General features: G+C 53.0%; 1 protein-coding gene across 2 annotated transcripts in view; it reads right to left on the bottom strand.

The window, feature by feature from the left end:
- The window catches only part of SNRNP200 (small nuclear ribonucleoprotein U5 subunit 200), a 75,153-nt gene that overhangs the window by 38,114 nt on the left and 16,113 nt on the right, over positions 1 to 20,926 (bottom strand). For both annotated transcript variants that reach the window (XM_019508328.1, XM_019508322.1), the window contains exons 7-34: positions 20,086 to 20,238; positions 19,530 to 19,629; positions 19,150 to 19,286; positions 17,548 to 17,631; positions 17,120 to 17,293; positions 16,206 to 16,343; positions 15,421 to 15,576; positions 14,706 to 14,876; positions 14,302 to 14,495; positions 13,866 to 13,989; positions 13,240 to 13,389; positions 12,963 to 13,073; positions 10,579 to 10,710; positions 9,694 to 9,882; positions 9,290 to 9,487; positions 7,736 to 7,888; positions 7,500 to 7,580; positions 6,707 to 6,790; positions 6,282 to 6,388; positions 5,695 to 5,813; positions 5,152 to 5,306; positions 4,844 to 5,033; positions 4,256 to 4,429; positions 3,414 to 3,574; positions 1,912 to 2,139; positions 1,573 to 1,764; positions 1,307 to 1,485; positions 653 to 804 (exon numbers count right to left, since the gene is read on the bottom strand). In XM_019508328.1, the coding sequence (XP_019363873.1) occupies positions 653 to 804; positions 1,307 to 1,485; positions 1,573 to 1,764; positions 1,912 to 2,139; positions 3,414 to 3,574; positions 4,256 to 4,429; positions 4,844 to 5,033; positions 5,152 to 5,306; positions 5,695 to 5,813; positions 6,282 to 6,388; positions 6,707 to 6,790; positions 7,500 to 7,580; positions 7,736 to 7,888; positions 9,290 to 9,487; positions 9,694 to 9,882; positions 10,579 to 10,710; positions 12,963 to 13,073; positions 13,240 to 13,389; positions 13,866 to 13,989; positions 14,302 to 14,495; positions 14,706 to 14,876; positions 15,421 to 15,576; positions 16,206 to 16,343; positions 17,120 to 17,293; positions 17,548 to 17,631; positions 19,150 to 19,286; positions 19,530 to 19,629; positions 20,086 to 20,238 (4,186 nt within the window). The remainder of the gene's footprint in view (positions 1 to 652; positions 805 to 1,306; positions 1,486 to 1,572; positions 1,765 to 1,911; positions 2,140 to 3,413; positions 3,575 to 4,255; positions 4,430 to 4,843; positions 5,034 to 5,151; positions 5,307 to 5,694; positions 5,814 to 6,281; positions 6,389 to 6,706; positions 6,791 to 7,499; positions 7,581 to 7,735; positions 7,889 to 9,289; positions 9,488 to 9,693; positions 9,883 to 10,578; positions 10,711 to 12,962; positions 13,074 to 13,239; positions 13,390 to 13,865; positions 13,990 to 14,301; positions 14,496 to 14,705; positions 14,877 to 15,420; positions 15,577 to 16,205; positions 16,344 to 17,119; positions 17,294 to 17,547; positions 17,632 to 19,149; positions 19,287 to 19,529; positions 19,630 to 20,085; positions 20,239 to 20,926) is intronic.

Genomic DNA, 20,926 nt, shown 5'->3' with positions numbered 1-20,926 from the left:
CTGATGTCCAACTTAAACCTTCCCTCCGCCAGCTTGTGACCACTGTTCCTGGTCACTCCTTGCGGCGCTCAGGGGAACAAGGACTCCCCCAGTGCCTGCTGATCCCCCTAACCAGTTTATAACAGGCCACAAGATCCCGCCTCAGCCTTCTCTTTTGAAGGCTGAACAGGTTCAGGTCCCGCAACAGGAGTGTTCGTTGGTGCACATGTGTTTATACATAGAAGGTTCTAGGAAAAATGCCTAATAAGAAGAAATCAATTATATAAGCTGTCTGTAATTAGCTGGTAGTAGTAGAAGTAGCAGTAAAATTATGAATGTGCAGAAAGAAAAGGCATACAGTCTGAAAGCAAAGGGTTGCTGAACTACTGGTCTACTAAATGGCTGGGCTGTTTCTAAATGTCCCAACAAAACTCTGAGCTGTCTGTAATCAAGAGGTGAGGAAGCCAGAATGTCTTGCAAGGTAACTAGTGCAGCTCTGGGGGCAGGAGTGTGCACCATCTTCTGAACACACCCATGAGTGGAGCAGAAACTCCTGTCTCTCTAGCAGTCTCTCTCTCTCAACAACCCACTGGTTCTCCGATTCAAGCATTTGAAGCAGTACTGCAGAGGGCCAAATCCATGGCTCAAGCACCACCCCTCCTGCCCCACCTACCAGAGCTGAAGAGCTGCTCCACTACACGCCGTTCCATGGGTGTCAGCCCCTCATGGAGGTAGCCCACGCCATTCACCAGCGTCTCCTTGAGGGTGCTGTCGTCCAGCTTGTCCAGGTAGGGTGCCAGATCCTTTTCTGTGCAGTGCAGGAACCTGTGGGAGCATGGAGGTCACCTACCCTGCCCCCTCATAACCCTGAGAGGTTCCTGGGTTCTCGGCTCCAGGAGGGGCATTCGCAGCTGGAGACGAGGATCCAGGACACTCAGATGTCGGCCCCAGATGCGCTGTTAGCCACCAATGGTGGTGATGGCATCTCACTGCTATGCCTCCATCTTCCCACCTGTCCCTGGGGTGTCATTTGAGACCCTCATGCTCCCAACATCTAGCACAAAGTCCCATACCTCAGGACCTTCTGGCCACCATCCTCCTGGCCACAGCCGAGCTTGTGGCTGCTGGCAGGACCTAGCATGACGGTAGTGGGCCAACAGCCAGGCGTGTCTGACTGACCACACTGTGGGGTGCATGCTTTGATCATCCCTGCCTTCTGAAAGTCCACACTGGCCACTGCCAACCCTACAGAAGAGGCCACAGCCTCACAAGCACTTAGTAGGTCATTCTGATCTCCACAGGAGGATCAGAGTGGGAACACCCCTACCTCTGCCTTTGGATGTCGGAAGCGCAAGTGGTGAGGATATCGATGGCTGTGAGGCGCGTCTGCTTGCGGGATGGGACGAAGACGATGACGGGCTTCTTGGGTGAGTGCTTCATGATGGCATGGTATACCGGCTTGGCCATGGATAGTAAGCGGGTCTGCGTGTGGCTGATGTTGAAGCCCTGGAAGGGACAGGGGCACGTGACCACTATGTGCTGGAGGGAGGGAAGGAGAGAGGGGACAGACAACCGAGCCTGGCTCAGTCTTACCTGGATGTGGAGCTCCAGGGGCACCGGCCGCACATTGGGGTGGAAGTTGAAGGTAGATGTGGCGCTGCAGCCCAGCCAGTGGGCCACATCCTTGGCATTGGACAGTGAGGAGCTGAGTGCCACGATGCGGATGGGCCTCTCAATCTGAGAGGAGATGTAGCGCATCCGGGAGCAGATCACCTCCAGCACAGGCTGTGGGTTGGATGCAGATGGTCACACCTGGCACTGCCTCACAATCGTGTCCCACCTACCTCCTCTCCACAGCCTTGGGAGGAGGAAGGCCCAGGCAGCACCAACATCCCCACTCCCCATGGCTGATCCACTCCACCCTGGACTTGCCCCATTCTCGCCCCCGATGAGGTGAACTTCATCCACAACAAAAAGGTTGACGTTCTGGACGTTTTTGCGCTGCTTCCAACGCCGGGAGAGGATATCCCACTTCTCAGGTGTGCTGATGATGATGTTGCCTTTGCCCAGGAGCTTGAGGTCTGTGCTGGTCTCGCCCGTCAGCAGCACCACCTTCTTGTTGAGGCGCTCCTGGAACTTCTCGTACCAGTCCAGGAAGACCTGCCACCAAAGCCCCACAGAGGGTCAGACTTCAAGAGCAATTGTGAGGGTGAAGAGGGTTATCATTCCCCCATCCCCTGATCTGGGGGCTCCCTTCAACTTATGTTGAGATGCCAGGATGGGTCACTGTCAGAGACAGTCATAGAATCAGAGAAATAGGGGTGGAAGGGACCTCCAGAAGTCATCTAGTTGACCTCCTGCCAGAGGCAGGATCATCGCTCTCCAAACCATTTATCCAACTCAGTAGAGTGACAAAAATGACGAGAGGGCTGAGGAAAGCAGTTCACAAGGAAAGGGTGAAAGAACTGGGGTTACTGAGTCTGGAAAAGGGATGACTAACAGGGAGAAAACCCTGCTCAGATGCAGCTTACTCTCCCCCTTCCAGCCTCTGCTCTCTGCCACTGTGATGCAGGAGATTGGGCAAGATGGACATATGGTCTGACCCAGTCAATGGCACATCTTACGTTATCCCCAGCACCAGGGCAGTACAGTAGGGGTGGGAGAGAGATATGCTGCTGTCTCTAGGGATCTCTTTAGTGTATATTGACATGTCATGAAAGCAGGATTATATTGACACTCGTATGGGTTGAGGGCCTCTGTGGCCAGCCCTACAAGGAGAGGCTGAGGGACCTGAATCTCTTCAGTCTCTGCAAGAGGAGACTAAGGGGGGATCTTGTGGCTGCCTACAACCTTATCAGAGGACACCAGCAGGGACTCAGGGAAAGTCTGTTCACCAGGGTCCCCCTTGGAGTCACCAGGAACAATGGTCACAAGCTGAGGGAGGATACGTTTAGGTTAGATATTAGGAAGAACTACTTCATGGTAAGGGTGGCCAGAGCCTGGAATAGGCTTCCCAGAGAGGTGGCGCTCTCACCTTCCCTGGAGATCTTCAAGAGGAGACTGGATAGGCATCTGGCTGGGGTCTTATGACCCCTGCCACCCCCAGTGCTCCTTCCTGCCCATGGCAGGGGGTTGGACTAGAAGATCTGTCTAGGTCCCTTCCGACTCATTGATTCTATGATTCTATGACATGTCATGAAAGCAGGATGTTGGCTGCTGCAGTTCACCTGCTTTGTCTGACAGTTTTGGGTGTTAGGTCTGTATGGTGTCAAGGGTGACCACAGTCTTATGTAGAGTTTAGATTATGGATTATATAAAGTGATTTGGACAGGCAGGGTTTAGACTAGATATGACCTCTGGAGCTCCCTTCCAGCCTGACTTCTCTTGGAGTCTATGCCTCAGCCACTCAAGGGGCTCCCAGCCCACATGCTCACCTGCTCAGCAAGCGGCTCCATGGGGGTGATGTAGACGCAGCGTCCCTCTGAGTTCTGCAGTAGCATGCGCAGGATAGCAAACTCAGCACAGATGGTCTTGCCGCTGCCCGTGGGGGCGCCCACAAAGACGTTGTCATCACTGTTGTAGACCGTGTTGAACACTGGTGGGGCAGGAGGGAAGATGCACCATGGATGCATTGCTGAGGGAGAAGCCCCTCCGACACAGACTGAGGCCCACACCTGGCACTGACTGGAGGAGCTAGAAAGGTTCGTTCCCCTCATGGGTAAGACAGATGGGGCCTGACATGTCTCACGTTCCCAATGAAGAGACCAGGGCATTGCCTGCTGATGGGAGCCCAGTCTCAGGGCATTTCAGAGCATCCACTGCAGGCCCCTCAAGGCCTCAGCACCCTAAGAGCCGAGTCAGCATGGGCTGGATGAGGCTGAGGTCCAAGCTCAGCATCCCACATCTACCAGGAACCAGCCTCAGGGGGTTCAAAAGGAGAAGGGGGTTGGAGACATGAGGTAATTCACCCATCTCCTTCCAAGCCCTCAGAAATGATATCATTTTGAAGCAAGAGACCTTCTGACCTGGCCAGTGCTGACCCCAGCATTGTCTACCTCCAGCAATTGGATGTAGACACCATGGCTACATCTAAGAACTCTCTGCCTTGCCCTACCTCCATGAGTCCTGGCCCAGCACGAGCTCCAGGCACTTCAACACCGCTGCCTGCTGCTTTTAGGTTAAATGCGATGGCACAGGCAGAGCCCCAGTGACACAACCACATGGTTACTCCTACGCCAGGCTCTGTCTGGAGAATGAGGGCCAGGCCGCTACCCACCTTGAGTCTGGATGGGGTTGAAGAAGGGGAACTTATCCTGGTAGAGACTCTCAAAGGCACTGTTGCGCAGGGCAGACACAGGCAGTGGCTGCAGGTCCAGCAGCTCTGTGGGAGGTGGGTACTTCTCAGGGAGGATCAGGTGGCGAAATGACACAGGCAGCTGTGTCTCACAGGCTGCAAAGCAAGGGCATAGCAGCACCAGGTTAGTCAAACCACTGCAGATGTGGCTGCTACTTTCAAGATTCCACTCCCCCACCCCTTCCCAGGCTTCCCCAAAGCCAGCACCCCCCTAGGTCTGCCCACCTAAAGTCCAGCAGTGGAGGGGCAAGGTAACCTTCCCATGCCCACTGCACTTTGGCACTGCCAGGAGAGCTGTCAAATTCCATATTAATGAGCCCCAGAGCAAGGGGCAGCCCCAATGCTGCTTCACCATTGGCTGTGGAGGGCTGATGTGCCCCCACCAAGAGGGTTCCCAGCCCCTGCATCTAGCTGGCTCTCCAAGCCTTTCCCACTGTACTGGACCACCCTGAGAGCCACCTCCAGGCAGCCTAGAGGTCCTCCCATGCCACAGACAAGGCCAGGACTCACAGAGCCAGCGGTCAGAGACCACGCGGATGAAGTACTGTGGAGGCAGTGGCTCGAACACAGGCACGAAAAAGGTGATGAGGTGCTCGTCCTGGGCGTATTTGGCTTTCAGCAGGAAGTACTCATGGTGCAGGATCACTTCGCTGTCCACATCCTCCACCAGGATCCAGAAGGCTTCAGATGAGCCATGGACCTGAGAGGGGAAAGGCAAGTTACACAGTGTGGGGGTCCAAGGCTATTGGAGACCCATGAGTCAATGCCTGGTCTCATCACAACATAACAGCACAGCTGAGTGGGTCAGCAAGCCTCACCTTCTCGTCCCACTGGAAGTCGGGGGTGATGGTCAGCTCCACCTTCAGGGTGGACCGTGTGATAGGCTGGAGGTGGACAGAGAGCTCCAGCTTAGGGAACAGGTGGACGTACTTGTGGATGGTCTTGCCCATCTTGGGCATCCGAATGAGCTCCCCTGTGGTGGGAGAATGGAGATGCCCATGTTAGAGTAAGAATGGACCTGACCCGACTAGGGGCAATGCTGCCGTGGGGGTAGCACTCCATGTTGATAAGCCAGTGTTAGGCACTGTTCAAACCAAACCCTGTCCTGAGCAGCTCAGTCCCACAGGACAAGACACACGACATGCAGCAGGCATCAGAGGCCTTGTGGTGATTTAACTTCTGCGGTTTTGGGGGCAGAGGGACCTCAGGAGAAGACCAAAGCCCCTCGAGGACATGAAACTGGCTAGCAGGAGCCCACAATCGCCAACCCCTCCCAATGCTTTGTCCATCCAGGGCAAGAGTGGCAAGAACCAAGCCTGGCTAGAATGGAGGAAAGCAAGTCTCCACAGGCCACAGCATACCAATCTCATTGTGATTCAGGTCATAGAGGCGCTCGAATGGGAAGTTCTTCTTCTCAATCTTCTTCACAACCTCCTCAGGCAGCTTCTTGAACTGGCGCAGGGGACACATGGACTGCCACCTATGAGGTGGGAAGCAAGACATAGGGGGTAAGCAAAGGGCATTCAGAACCCCCAAGACACCTTGGAGACATGGTCTCCACCATGACTGGGTCCAGCCATAGAGAGCTTGGCCTACAGTGTGTGGCCAACAGTGGCATGGACCTTCTGACTCTCTCCCCAGCACAGTCCACAGACTGCACTCCCCAACTCTGCCTGTGCTACATGCCACTCCAAGTCCTTCAGTGAGGGCATCCATGACATGCAGCATCAGAAGTTAAACTCTCTCCCGAACCCTCCGTACCACTCACCAGCCCATGCCCAACTTGCCGCAGTGCCTCTCTCTGATGCAGGCACCAGCTGCCTGGTCTCTACCAGTTCACTCCAGCAAACAGCATGCTCCCGAGAGCCTTCCCCCCACCCTGGCTCCTGCAGCAGCCCAGCCACCTGACCACAAGCATGTGAGGAGTCCAATCCCGGCAGCCACTTACATCCTCTTATCGATCATCTTGCAGAGGTTGAGAGTTTTGTCAGTGAGCTGGGCCCAACCACGGTTGAGGACGATCTCAAAGATGGCACGCATGAGGCGCCCAGCAGACTGTTGGTAGGGGGGAACAGAAGGGCAGCTTTTAGGACAGACAGCCATCAGCGGCTGGGGTCTCCCTATGTACAATTAACAGATGCTCGGCTCAAGAGAACAGCTCCCCTCTCTTCCTCTGATACCCCCAATTGCTGGGACTAAGCCCAGACGAGAAGGGAGCCAGGACTCGTAAAGCTGAGGTAAGGATCCCACCATCAGCATTCTGCCCTCAGAAAGGCCTTGAACTGGATATTGCCCTTCAGAGCAATGTGCAGGAGCCACCTCCCTGAGAAGGCATCCCAGCCCCTTGCGACAAGGGGTGGAATCCATGCTCACCTGGGTGACGTACACCATGTCAGCCATTAGGGCGAAGCCTTCTAGCTTCAGCTGAGAGATGAATGCCTGGAGCAGCACGTTGATCTGGGGAGAGGACAACACAGAACTGATGATCTGGTTGAGCAGGGACCGGCCTAGCACCTACCCTGGCTGTGAAGAAGGGAGGGATCCTGGCTTGCTGAGAAAGTGCGGCAGGTGAGCATGGTGAGGAAAGCCCCTTGCTCCTCACAGCAGGAGAAGAGGAGTCTCTACTGCTCTTCATAGAAATCCTAGGGAAGTGGGGCTAGAAGGGACCTCCGGAGGACACAAATAGTCTAACCACCTGGCTGAGGAAGGATTGACCCTGTCCAAACCACTGCAGGCACATCCATCATCTAAATTCCATATAAGACAACCATCAGCCCTGACACAGAACAGACCTAACACCTGAACCCATCATAGGTAAAGCAAGGGAACCACAGCATTCAACATCTTGCTTCTATGAAATTTGGTTAATATATGTTCAAGAAATCCTAGGCAGAGGCGGTGCCCCAGCTACAGAGGAAGGCCCCATGGTTAAGGCATCTTTTATCCCTGTGATTCTCAACCTTCATTAGGCTCCAGGGCAACCTACATTGTTAGGCTCCAGCCCACCCCCTGACCCTCATTAGTTTCCAGGTCACCCCCAGTGGAGAATCATGGTCTCATCCCATCCAGAAAGCTGGCAGCAGATGGAAGCATGGTATATTCCCAGAGCAGTGGCTGAAAGAAGTGCCCCTTCCCCATGGTGAGGAGCAGGTGGAATTGGATTCACCTTGGCACTGGGCTCCTCTATGCTCTCCTTCACTGGGATTGGGACCCGCTCCAGCAGCTTCTGGAGCTCCAACTTCTCCTCCTGCAGAGAGACAGGGGCAAGTAAAGCCCATCCAGGCCTGGATACACTCTGTACCAGCTCCCTGCCTGCAGCAAGGAGGTCTGGTGGTCCTCTGTGGTGGGGAGGAGTCTTCCCAGCCTCATACCCACCCACTCCCTCCTCCCCCAGCCACATACCTCCCGCACAGTAATGTTCTTGAATTCTGAGGACAGCGAGAAGACCCGGAAAAGCTCGATTTCACTCAGTGTGGGCTTCAGCAACTGGTTGTAGGTCTGCATTGTCTCGTTGGTGATGTAGTAGTGGCTGGCGATGCGGCCCAGCTCTGTTACCTGCAGCAGGGCAGAGGAGGGGAGCCACAGGGATGAAACAGAAGCAGGCAACCACCCCTGGCCACCTCCTTTCCCTGGGGTAAAGAAGGTGCTGCCTTGATCCTGAATGAGACTGCACAGCAGACCCAAAACCCCTGCTTTGGACCCTCCAAACCCTCTGCTCCCAACTTGCAGGACTTCTGGCTTTCTTTTCCTAAGCAATGGACACATGCAATGTGAAGGGAGCTTGCTCGGGCAGAGGTAGTGGTGCCACCATGCCAGACCCTCCACGCGCAGAGCAATACCAGCTATTACTCGGGGATCTCCAAGCCAGCAAGAGAGCAGCCCATACGCTACTAAAACCTCTGGTTGACCACTGGTCACCTACAGAATATCATTAGAAGATGGACCCAGGGACTAAAAATCATAACATTCCCAGACACGAAGAGCCACACAGCTAATGAACTTCTCTGCTTCTGATGATCCACCAGCCATCTCTGCTCATCTCGTTGTGCTTTGTGGATGACAATGACCCTTTATCAATGGTTTTGCTCTTCCACTAATCAAGCTGCTCTTTCTCCTGCACTCTCCTGGTTTTTCAGCTAGTTCTGAGGCTGTCCCTATGCTGCTATTTGGAAGCCCTTCTCTGCTCCTTTAAGCCAGAGGTGTCACAAGTAGGGCTGATGGCACCTTTCCATCTGGCCCGCTGGGTCACTGGATGTCATGGAGATGTGGTCTACTGTAGAATTTACAGTCTCTGTGCCTGGCAGATGTGGCTGTGTCCATGTCCTTCCTAACCCTGAGGAGGTACCTTGTGCCCAAGAACTTGCCTAAGGTCGTTTCCAACTATATTGTTAGTCTAACAAAAGATATCACCCCTCACTCAAAAATCCATGCACCTCATCAATGATATATTGCACTTTATTCCGTACCACAGCCACCCCGCCCCCTCCAGCACCTTGTTTCTGGAAAGCAGAAGGTGCAAAAAGAAAAATTCCCATTGTAGCAGACAGCTGATGGTCACCAGAAGCTCACTCCTCAGCCAGCTCGCTTGCTGCTTTAGAGAAAGGCTATAGTGTTAATTCTTTTGCAGCCATTAACCACATTGGCAGCAACTTTTGACTGCTTCATCAAAAGCCATTGACAGTCTGGAGTGGGGCTGAGAAAAGGTTAAGACTTGGTCTCTGCCTCTGCTCCTTTGCTAGCCTGGAGAGAAGCAGCAGCCATTTCAGCACAGTGGCTCCATGCTTCTATTCTGCTGAAGAAAATCAGCTTCCCCACGTAAGATGCAGACTCTGATTTCAGAAACCCATTTTTGAGGCAAGGGTGCATGTAATATACAAGTAAATACAACACTTGCATTTAAGTAGGAGGATGCAGTTTCCACCCTCCAGTTTGCCAGGCTGCCTTTCCTGGCCTTACCTGGAAATTTCCTGTCTTCTTGTCGTACTTGACGAGGTTGTTCTTGTCCAGCATCAGCGCAGCAGTGTGAACGAGGTCCAGGCGGCGCTGGTCCAGTAATGGATCACCCTTCAGGTCATCGTGTGATATCCCATAGAGCGTTGGGGAGCGCAGCATCCGGATATAAAGGTAGGTGTAGCCTAGCCAGTTCACTGCATCCTATGGAGACACACCACCACACTGTCAAAATGTTTCCAGGGAAGCAGGTAGATGGCAATAGAGGGGCCACGTTGAGGCGACACTTTGAGACTACAGCAAGGTCCAAAATCAAGAGCAGCCAAAGAACGGGGTGTTTCTATAGTGGAGGCTACCAAGCACTCAGCTGGAGGCCACTGGTATTGGCAGAAGGTGGCTTCCTTACTCACTTTGGCGTTCTGGACATTGCCCAGCACGATCTCAGCATTCAGCATATCAGGTAGTTTTGACACCATCTGGCTCTCAATGGGCAGCTGCTGGTTGAGCAGCGAGAGGTAATACTGCAGCTCGCCATGGGATGTGATGAGGATGCCCTCGCCTTTGCTGTCGTATTGGGGTCTTCCTGCTCGCCCCAGCATCTAAGACACAAAGGAGGTTTTATAGTCAAGCATAAAGAGGACCCTTCAGCTTAACCACTGACCAGGTACCTCCAAGGAGTGGGGCTGCCCGGATTGACCCCACTCATTCCCCATTATCTCCATAGGATGTGCCTGAATGAGCCACCAGAGTCAGGATCATTCCTCCCTACCCCTAAAAAATAATGCAGACTTAGTTTGCCAGCAAAATACCATAGTTACCCAAATCTAAGATGACCTCAAATCTAAGATGACACCCCAATAATTAGATTCTAGACACAGAAAATTATATATAGGTTCTAACTTTCTGAGTCTAGAATTCAATTATTGGAGTGTCATCTTAAATTTGTGCCACCACCTCCACCTCCGGAGTTGCTGCAGCAAGGAAACAATAGCAGGGAGCGGGAGGAATCGAGGCCCTTCCCCTTCCACGAGGAGGCAGGAGAAATGGGAGACATTCTCAGTCATGATAAGGGATTCTAAGATGAGGCTTTGTTCTCCCATGATGAATGGTGGTGGGGGGAAATCACTCATCTTAGAATAGAGTAAATATGGTAGCTCACAGAGCAGCCTAGTCAATCAGCGTGGGGTGCCTGGTAAAGCCACAGGGAAGGAGGAGGTGTTTTCACAGCATGAAGCTGATCCCAGAAGGCAGCTCCTACCAGGAGGCAGACCCATCACAGGTCATGGCGGTTTTACCTGCAAGATATCCAGGGCCCCCAGCTCAGTCCAGCGCCCTTTCTCGGGGCTGTACACTTGCGTCCCTTTGATGATGACTGTGTGAGCAGGGAGGTTCACGCCCCATGCTAGCGTTGCTGTGGAGACCAGGACCTGCAATAGCACAAACACAGCTGCTACTAAAAGACAGGGATCTCACTTAGGAGGGAAGCAGAGATACGGGTCCCCACTTCCATGGGACAAAGGTGGAAGCATGTCGGACTGTCCTGAAAAGACATTTCCAGAGAGGGCCACCAAGTCAGGAGTCAAGAGTCAGTTCCCAGCTTTATCACCGACTCCTGACATGACCCCAGGCTTTAGTCACTGTGCCTTTTGTTTATACTGTAGCAGCAGCTTGTATCCAGTGTTGGAGATCTGGACAGTCCTCTGTAACCACCGTGCAGAAAGTAGAAGCTCCCAGGCCATTGGTGGGACACCCTGCTTCTGGATGTTTTTAGCTTCTGTACCTTCTAAGCCACTGGTTATCAACCTCGTTAGACTCGAAGCATCCTTTGGAACAGGGGTGGGCAATTATTTGGGCCGGACAGCCCTGTAGGGAGTTTTGAATGACTTGTCATAGGCTGGGTCAGCACCCCTCCCCCCCACAGCAACTTGACAAAACTCCATTTGGGACTTTAGGTAGATGACAAGCAGTGTTCAGGAGTGGGATGGGTACAATCTGCTTCCTGCATGCCCTGCCCTTTGGAGTGGGGGGGGGGGAATGTGTAGGGGAATGTGTGGGGGGGTTGCCTGGGAGGCAGCTAGGTGAGAGGGGAGGGAGCGGTAGGCAGGGGCCGCATGCAGCAGAGCTTGATCAGTCCACGGCTGCCCCTGTGGCACTCCATATGGGTCTAAGCCATGGAGGCAGCCATGAAGCAAGCAAGCTCTGCTGCACGCAGCTTCTGGCAGGGCTGTTCCCGGTGAGGCTGAAGCTGGCTAGGTGCTGCTCTGCTCCCCTCACCTCCAGTGGGAGTGCCCAAAGTGGGCCAGCAGGGGCAAGAGCACAAGGAGCCACTGCTGAAGGCAAGGGGAGCAGATCAGCATGCAGTCAGCTACAGCTGCACTGGGAACAGCCCTGCTGGAAGCTGCATGCAGGTCACGACCCAGGCTGGCAGGGCTATTATTGCTCCCCTTGCCTTTGGCAGTGGCTCCTCCTCCTGCTGTGCTGCTCTGGGTGGGTGGGCAGGGGTGAGGGGGAAGCTTCAGCAGGGCGATTCCTGCCCCAGCACTTGGGGCTCTGGCTCCAGCTCCTAGCTACCTTCCACTTGCTCATTGCACTGGGTGGGTGGAAGGCAGCTAAGAGCTACAGCTGAAGTCCCACGCGCTGAGGCAGGAGCCACCTAGCTGAAGCTCCTCTCTGCCCAGAGTGGTGCAGCAGGGGCAGGAGCAGGAGGAGGAGCTGGGGCTGGAGGCAAGGGGAGCCAAAAAGCCCTGCCAACCTGGGCCCCAGCCAGTGCATGCAACTTCTGCCGGGGCTGCTCTCAGTGCAGCTGCAGACTGGCCAGGTGCTGCTCTTCTCCTCTTGCCTCCAGTACCAGCTCTTCCTTTCACTCCTTCCCCTGCTGCACTGCTCCAGGCAGGGGGAAGCTTCAGGTGGGTGGCTCATCCTGGAAGTGAGGGGAGCAGAGCAGCACTGTAAACAGCTCTGCTGGAAGCTGCATACACTGACTGGGGCCCAGGCCAGCGGGCACTGGCAGAAGCATAGCACAGACTAACCTGGCAGGAGTGGGTGGGGCTCAGTCCCATGCAGACCACCATGCGGGTAGCTGTGGGGACGGATCCAGGTCAGCTGGTGGGCAAGACCTGGCCCACGGGCCATGTTTTGCCCACCCTGCCTTAGACACTAACAGCTTTTAATATTCCTTTTTCCTTTTTGACTACAGAAACATCCTAGAGGCATTTTTCTGTTGCAAAGAAATCAGACCATGATGGGTCTCCAAAATGGTTTGGATGCTCCAAATTCCTCATGGAAACCTCTGTGTTTATCTGGTGAACTGTACCTGCCTGCTTAATAGGGCTATCATGACCCAGCACCCTGTGACACCCCAGTGTGCTGTGATCCCCAGTTGAGAATCACTGCTCCATGCTCATAGGAAAGGCTTTCTTCTTCTGGCTCCTAGCTAAGCCCTGTTCATTGGCCGCTGGGCTGCAGCCTCAGACCTCTCTCAGAAAAGAGCCAAAGGTTCTAGTCTCAGTAGGAGACCAGGCCCTAGCTTTGTTAAGACACAGCTTACCAGGCCTGGGATGCCTGATCCAGACTTGCGCTGCACACAGGCCAAGGCAGCAAACATACTGTTCAAGTGTCACGCAGTGAAAGATCTGGACACGCAGCCATACATGTTTCTACCTCGGGAGTGGGGACTCACCTGGATGTGCTTGTCAGCAAACAGATCCTCCACCAACGTCCGGTCCACCCTGGTCATCCCAGCATGGTGAATGGCAAAGCCATAGGGCAGCAGGTCCTTCAGTTCTAGGTTCTGGAGCAGAGAGAGTTGGGGAGTCCTCAAGATAGATCAGGAATGGAGGAAGGCTCATAATGAGCAGTATGGGTGGGGGGTGAAAGAGAATGCAAGCCTAACCCACAGGATCAGCACAAAACACAACCCTGGAAGGCAGCTGACCCAGCGCTCCGCCCACTCTCACCTTGCACTGCTCAGCTTCTGTCCTCAGGACCTCAGTGGAGGCCGAGCCCTCTCGCAAGAAGAGACCCAGAGTGTCCTTCTCCAGACACATATCCCTGATAGCCCGGGCAGTCTTTCCTGTCTCCTTCCTGGAGTGAACGAACACCAGCACCTGTTGGACAACACACCACACTGTTAGTATCGAATTGCTGCAGGTGTACAGGGATGTCTGCTCTCATGCATCTGCTGTGCTCAGATCAGTAGGGTGATGGAAAGGGGAAGCCTCCAAGATGGAGCCCCAGAACTAGTCTAAGAGAAGAAGCATCATGCCTGGATTGAGAACAGACAAAGGGGTCATTGCGCAAAAGCAGACTAAAGGCACGAGAGATGCCTAGTTCTGGACACAGCTCCAGCCAGCTTTACCTCCCAGGCATGTCTGGGAGAAGGCACATCAGCCAAGGAAGAATGTAAGTGCCCAGACTGTGATGGGCAGTGGTTAGAGACGCTATAAATACACACAACACATCTCCATCATGGTGAGAAGGCACAAGCTACCCAGGGAGCAGAGTGAGGCTGCCTAGAGAGAGCCCAGTGAATGGGCCATCACCTCAACTACATGCCCCCAGTCTTAAAGCCCAGCAGACCTACCTGGTTCTTTCCTGCGTGCTCCATGATCTTCTCATAGACGATCTCATTCATGATCTGGAAACGCTTGATGGCTTTCTTCTCTGTGATCCCCACGTAGGTCTGCTCCAGGGGCACTGGGCGGAAGCTGCAACAGAGAAGCATGGGATCAAACTGCCTATGCCACCACCACCCTATAGAGGCCTGTAGCCAGACAAATGTCCTGCAGGTCCTCTGACCAATTTCAACCTATCCCACATGGGGTTCAGTTTGGTGAAAGCTATTTTAACCTACTACCAAGAAGCTTCTGCAAACAGATTAGGGTGGAGGATGAAGAGCTTGCCCAGTTTGGATGCACGTGGAAACCACCGTCCTGCTGGCCACTGCATACCAAACCCTCTAGAACAAAATCTCACCGAGGCCTGCATTGCTTCCCACACTCAGACCACCACTGCAGTACCTGTTATCAAAGTAGAACAAGCCCTTGGCAGGGTCCACTCGGAGGAATGTGGCCACGTCCTCATAGTTCGGGAGGGTGGCACTCAGGCCCACAAGCCTCACATCCTCCTGTGTCATCTCAATGTTGCGGATGGCTCTGGCCACCAGTGACTCCAGGACGGGGCCTCGGTCATCATGCAGCAGGTGAATCTCATCCTGGAGGTGAGAAAGTAGAGGTAGAGCTACTTTGGGTGGATGCAGCTGGGTGGGTGCACAGATGGAAGACCACACTTGTCCCACTACTCGGGGCTGTCTTCTAGCAATTATGGATACTTCAGAAGCACTAAGATCTCCACAACGCCTCTATGGCAGCACTGTAAGATGTAACATCTCTACACTGGCCTGGCCCACACCAGTGTTACTCACCAGAATGACAAGGCGCACCAGCTGGGTATAGGTGCGTTCACCACCTTTGCGGGTGATGATGTCCCACTTCTCTGGGGTGCAGACAATGATCTGGGTGGCACTAATCTCCTCCTTGCACAACTGGTGATCCCCAGTCAGTTCTGCCACGTTGATGCCATAAGTGGCCAGGCGCTAGGAAGAAGTCCTGAGGGGTTAGATCAGGTCATAGGCATATGGCTTGGGGAAGACTTGGGGAGAAGAGACTCTGGGCTGCACCTCTGGGAGGTTGGGCTGGACCACCCCATGCTCCCAAAACCACTGAATGCATTTTCTGGACCATGACAGAAAAGATGCCTGTGGCACAACGCTACAAAGCCTGTAGTGGAGGCATTGCCATGAGTGGCCAAGACCAGGACATCATGGAATTTAAAGTACTAGTAGGTACAACACCCTCTCCTCCAGCTCCAACACAAGCTCCCAAGTCCCTAGCCCAGGGGTGGGCAAAATGTGGCCCAGGAGCCAGATGCAGCCTGCCAGACCATTCTATCCAGCCCACGGGGCCCCTAAAAAATTTACAAAATTAATATTAATCTGCCCTGGGCTGCCTGTCATGCGGCCCTCGATGGTTTGTCAAAACCCAGTAAGTGGTCCTCTTCCCAAAATAATTGCCTGCCCCTGCCCTAGGCACAATTCCACCTCTGCCCAAGTAGGGATAAGGCCAAGGGCTTCCCTTTACCTTCCCGAAGCTGCCCACCATTTCTTGCACCAGAGACCGCATGGGGGCGATATAGATGATTTTGAAGTCATCCACATTGATGGTGCCGTCCATGTTAATGTGCTTCCCAATCTCACGAAGCATGCACATCAGTGCCACGTTGGTCTTCCCCGCACCCTGCAATGGACAGGGAGTCAGTGCTCACAAGCCTAACCCTTTGCCACCGGAGCCGGATATAGAACTGGAGAGAAGTGGGGCTGGAAGGGAGCTCCAGAGGTCCCATCTAGTCCAACACCCCTGCCTGATCAGCCCTGTCCAAACCACTCCGGACACATTCATCGTCCAAGCTCTTAGCAAAGCTCGTCAACCCTGATATGGTTGTAGCACCTGAACCCTGATAAGGCTTAGTACCTGAACCTGTCACAGGGGGACCACAGCAGCCAACATCCTGCTGGTGTAAAAGGTTGTTCAGCTATGCTCAAGAGATTCCAGGAAGAGGTTGTGCCCCCTGCTCCAGAGGAAGGCAAAAACCTCCCCAGTCTGTACCAATCTGCTATAGAGAGAATTGTTCTTTATCTGCTAGATGTGTTCCTATTAGAGAGTCCTAACGAACTTTGCTTCTGCATTCATTCTGCTGGAGAACTCACTCAGGTGCCAAAAGCAACCCCCAGACCTATACAATTTTCTCCAAGGGTCAACACGCTTTTGTAAGGAGAGGCCAGGGCTCTAGGAACAAAGCTGGGCTAGACTCCAGAGACTGGGGCGTCTGCTGCTAATGCATAGAGGAGCAGGTCTGGCATCCTCACCGTGGGAGCACACAGCAGGAGGTTCTCGTCCGTCTCGAGCGCAGCACGGTAGAGCTTGCTCTGGATCCGGTTCAAAGTCTTGAAGCCCTCAAAGCCTGCCTGGGCGTACTTGGGTAACTTGTCCACAGAAACCAGTTGCTGGAAGAACAAAACACTGTGGGCAGCAAAAGCCAGTCCCCCTGCACCGCCAGAGGCCCACCAGAGGCAAGAGATCTCAGGCACATGCAGCTTAGAAGAGGTTTCTTATGAGGCAAAACTCTTCAGTATCCCAATGCTTCTTTATAAATGCATGGTGCAACCACAGCTTGAAGACTGTGCCCTGTTCTGGTCCACCACACCTCCAAAACAATCTAGAAGAACTAGAGAAGGTGCAGAGAAGGGCAACAAGGATGATAAGTGCTATAGAGGAATTTCCATATAAGGAGAGACTAAAGAATCCAGGCCTGTTTGGTATAGAAGAGAAATGATTGATGGAGACCATAAAACAGATTTACAAAATATTGAAAGGTGAAGTGAAAATCCATAGGATTATTGACTCTGAATCAGAACTCCCTAGACTTTAAATACTTAAGGCTGAAAGTGAGAGGAACAATGGGGGAAAAGCCCTGGTGAGACTCAGTTTACCCTCCTGCCCTCTGCTGCTGAGAGACCCAAGAGATTGGGCAAGATGCATTTCTGGTCTGACCCAGGACACTGCAGTTCTGATGTTCTTAGGCCAGGCACTGGAGAGAGACCAAGCTTTAGGGAGCCGTCAAGAAGACTGTAGAGGCTGCCCCCCAGAGCATCCTGAGCCTTGTGCCAAAAGTGAAGAACACCACTGGTAGAGCAGGTGTCTTATGAAGTGGGCAGCAAGGGATGCTGGGTAACCTAACCCTCCCACCATCAACCCAGTGGGACAGGCCTGGGTCACCTACCTCCTCAGAGCCGAAGGGCTTAGGTTTTAGGGCAGGAACATGCACCTCCTCGTAGCCTTTGCGCTGGCGGCGGAAAGAGCCGTCAGGCAGCTGGCACCGCTTGTTGGCCATAAAATGGCTGCCTTGGGCAAACACCAGGTCCTCCAAGTCCAGCACCTGCCGTGGGGCCAGCACCTGGGGACAGCAAGGTCAGAGTCAAGGGACACGTGGGAGACACTTCTGACTGTCCTCTGTACACAGAGTGTTGCCATGGGAACCTCTCCATCCCAAGTGAGACTAAGGTTTGCTGACCACCCCTATCTGCAGCCAGCAAGATCATGGCATCTATGTGATCTCTACCATTTGAAGACATCTCACTATGCTCACATGGTTCCTCAACTGGCTGCTACCTTCTGCATCTCACCGTCATGTGGTGCGACAGCACCTACCTCTCCACCCTGATCCAGGTCCATGGTTTCCAGGTCTGTGTCCATCCGGGACTGGCGGACACGTTCCCTGCGAGAGCGCTCCTCCTGTGAGAGAAAGGCAGATGGTGGTTAGCCTCCTTTGCAGACTGATGGCCATCAAGTTTGAACAGCACCCCCTCCACTAGACAGCGGTGCTATCAGGGCAGATGCAACTACATCTCTCTAGAGAATGGAGGGGTCTACTCTGAGGTGACACCACTGTGGTTGACCCCTTTCACAGCAGCAGTAGGAATACAAATGCATCATCTCATAGCTGCATGCTGGAGACTCAAGGAATCGGCACACCTTAATAGTGGGTCTGGGTATCTCAGTGCATCAGTCTAGAGGCTGTTGCACCAAAGCCCCTCTGAGGAGTGCATCTGCTATGCTTTCAAAAGGAGGCTGGCATCAGAGGACCCTACCACAGAGACTAGGAAGGTGGAATGGCACTGTCTTTTACCGATCACTGACAGGCCAACCATACAGAGTAAGAGTCTGTGTAACTATAAAGACCAGTGTCCACTCCTAGGATGTGCTGCACTGTAACCTAGCTTGCTACAAAGCCGCTAGCTCATTAAAGTTGAGCAAAGCAGCTGCAAGTTTTGTCCAAGTGGAAACTTCATCAAGGCCAGTGGGAAGATGTTTAGAAAGAAAACAAGTATAATTATAAGAACTATCTGCCAAGCTGGGGGCATCAGTGCATCCAGGGTGTTAGAAAAACACCCAACCTTGACAACTCAATTATGCAAATAACCTATACCAGCCAAAAACAGTAGCAAAAATCATGGTAAACATAATGAGAGTGCAAGTAACAAAAGGCATAAAAAATGTGGGAACAAAAGGTCACTGATCTACTGGCCCCTGCTATAAGTTACATATCCTACACATTTCACTGATGAACCACGCAATAAATTTACAGTGGCCACACATGCAAAATAGCTAATGTGCAATTAACTGGTTAATTGCACAATAAAATTTAGACAAGTCACATGTCCAAAGTCATTATCACACCATAAAAATGGCTGTGTAGCTATAAAAGGAACCAACCAGCTACAAAATTAGTGCTTGCAAATGTGTAGCTAATTTGAATGTGTAGCAGGGACCCTAGACTATGCCCCTGAGCATCTCAGTGAGATCCTGGACTGCCTGATCAACAGGACGGGAACCAAGACTCGTATGCAAGGTAACTAGTGTAGTTCTATGTAGAGGAGTGTGTGCTGTCTGCTGAATAAACCTGCATGAGTGGAGTGGAAACTCCTCTCTCTCTCAATAACTCACTGGCTCCTGGATCCAAGATTTTAAAGCAACCTCTGGGGCTAGGCTTCGTCTGGAAGAGGAGCTCACTTTAAAACATGCTCAAGAAAGATGCACGTTGAGCCTGCAACATCAGAAAGAATCTCTACAGTCACCTAAGCCACGGAGTGGCAATCTGTGGCCCACAGGCTGGAAGTTCCTGGCTTTCGCCTGCTGTGGCATAGGGATAGGGGTTGACCCAAACCATGTCACCCTGGCCATCACTCTCGCTACATAATAGAAGCCGCTCTGGCTCTACCTCTCTCTTTCCAAAGGCACCTCCATCCTTACCCGAATGAGATCCTCCTTCTCTGTTTCATGCAGCTGGTACAGGAACTTGGAGAGCTCGGGATCTGATTCCATCTTCCCCATGATCCTCTCTTTCTCGGCCTCACTTTGGGCACTAGCCAGCAGTGTGCAGTACAGGACTGGGGAGAGAACAGAGCTCAGGGGAAGAAGAAACAACTATGCATAAGGGACACATGACAGCCAATGACAGGAGGGGGGAGCAGGAAGCAAAGGCCACTGATAGTAGGTCAGCAGGGAGGAGTGGAAGCTGGCAGATGTAGGGCTGGAAGCCTACTCACAGGACAGGTGAAGTGTGATGGTATCATGGCAAATATAGGAAAGACACCCCCCACAACCACCACCACCACGGGCCCAATACTCACTCATCATCCTGTGCTGCCTCAGCACTTTGATGAAGTCAAAGGTATTGAAACCCAGGAGCAGGACAAGCTGGTTCTCACACTCACGGTCATCGCTGGCTGTCTGGGAAGAAAAGGCATGGAAAGGCCAGTTACTTATCTGCTGCCCACAAAGTGACCCCTTAAAGGAATTGGCAGGAGGGTACAGCTCTCGTATCCCAGCAGGCAGGGCTCCAGGACAGGGCTGGATTCAGCTGGTGGTCTTGATCTAGCACCTGGGGCAGGCCCAGTAGGGACCCATCTAGCCATGTAGATGGGGGTGGGGAGAAGCCTTGGCTCTGTAGACTAGAGACTGGCATCAAAATCACACCAGGGACCTGACTTTTGACAGTTCCTAGCCAGCAGTTCTACGGTAGCTGTCCCCAGAGAGAACATTTCTACCAAGGAATTAAGCCTGTCATAGTAGCAGGGATGAGGCAAGCTCTTTGCCTACATTAACGCGTTAACACATATGATAGACGCTGCAGCTTGGGTAGCTCGGGGCCCAAACACGCTTGCCCCTAGGAGGTTGGCTACGTACTTTCAAGATCTCCAGCACCTCATCCGCCTTCTTCTGGGACACAATGGCATCATCATAGAAGCGGCTCAGTTGCCGCTGGAGCCAGAAGGCATCAATGTCACGGGGATGCAGGTCCTTCTTCTTGGAGCTCATTAGCTCCCCAGAAGCCACAAGCTGAAGCAAAGAAGGCAGAGTCACCGGATGGATTCCCTCCCAAGAAAAAAGCTTTCCAGTAAGACAGAGCAGCTGCTATCACTTGTGCAAGCAAACCACACTCCTTACATTTTCCTCTTCCCCATCATTTCTCAGGCTTCTGGGCTTTGCTGGCTTCTGTGTGGGACTGGGAGGGAATTCTGCACTTGCCTCCCTGGAGGCTCTACCACATGTTCAATTTAAAGCAGGATACAAACCAGCTACAACGTTACTACATATTTCCAAGTATTAGCTTTGTAGCTTCATAGTAGAGTCTGAAGGGACCTGAGCAGATCATCAAGTCTGACCCCCTACCATGGCAGGAAAGAGTACTGGGGTCAAACGACCCCAGCAAGGTGATTGTCAAGCCCTGTCTTAAAGACCCCCAGGGCAGGAGCCAGCACCACTTCTCTCAGAAGTTGGTTCCAGATCTTAGCCGCCCTGACAGTGAAGTAGCGCCTCCTGATGTCTAATCCAAATCTACCCTCTGTCAGCTTGTGACCGTTATTTCTAGTCACTCCTGGTAGTGCTTGGGGGAACAGGAACTTCCCCAGTGCCTGCTGGTCCCCTCTGACCAGTTTGTAACAGGCCACTAGATCCTCCCTCAGCCTTCTCTTGTGGAGGCTGAACAGGTTCAGGTCCTGTAGCCTCTCCTTGTAGGGCCTGCCCT

Source organism: Gavialis gangeticus, unplaced genomic scaffold, assembly GCF_001723915.1.
Source record: "Gavialis gangeticus isolate Ggan-Ray unplaced genomic scaffold, GavGan_comp1, whole genome shotgun sequence".
NCBI classification, from domain to species: domain Eukaryota; kingdom Metazoa; phylum Chordata; order Crocodylia; family Gavialidae; genus Gavialis; species Gavialis gangeticus.
Note: the sequence above shows the minus strand (reverse complement) of the source record. Positions and strands in the feature narration are given on the sequence as shown.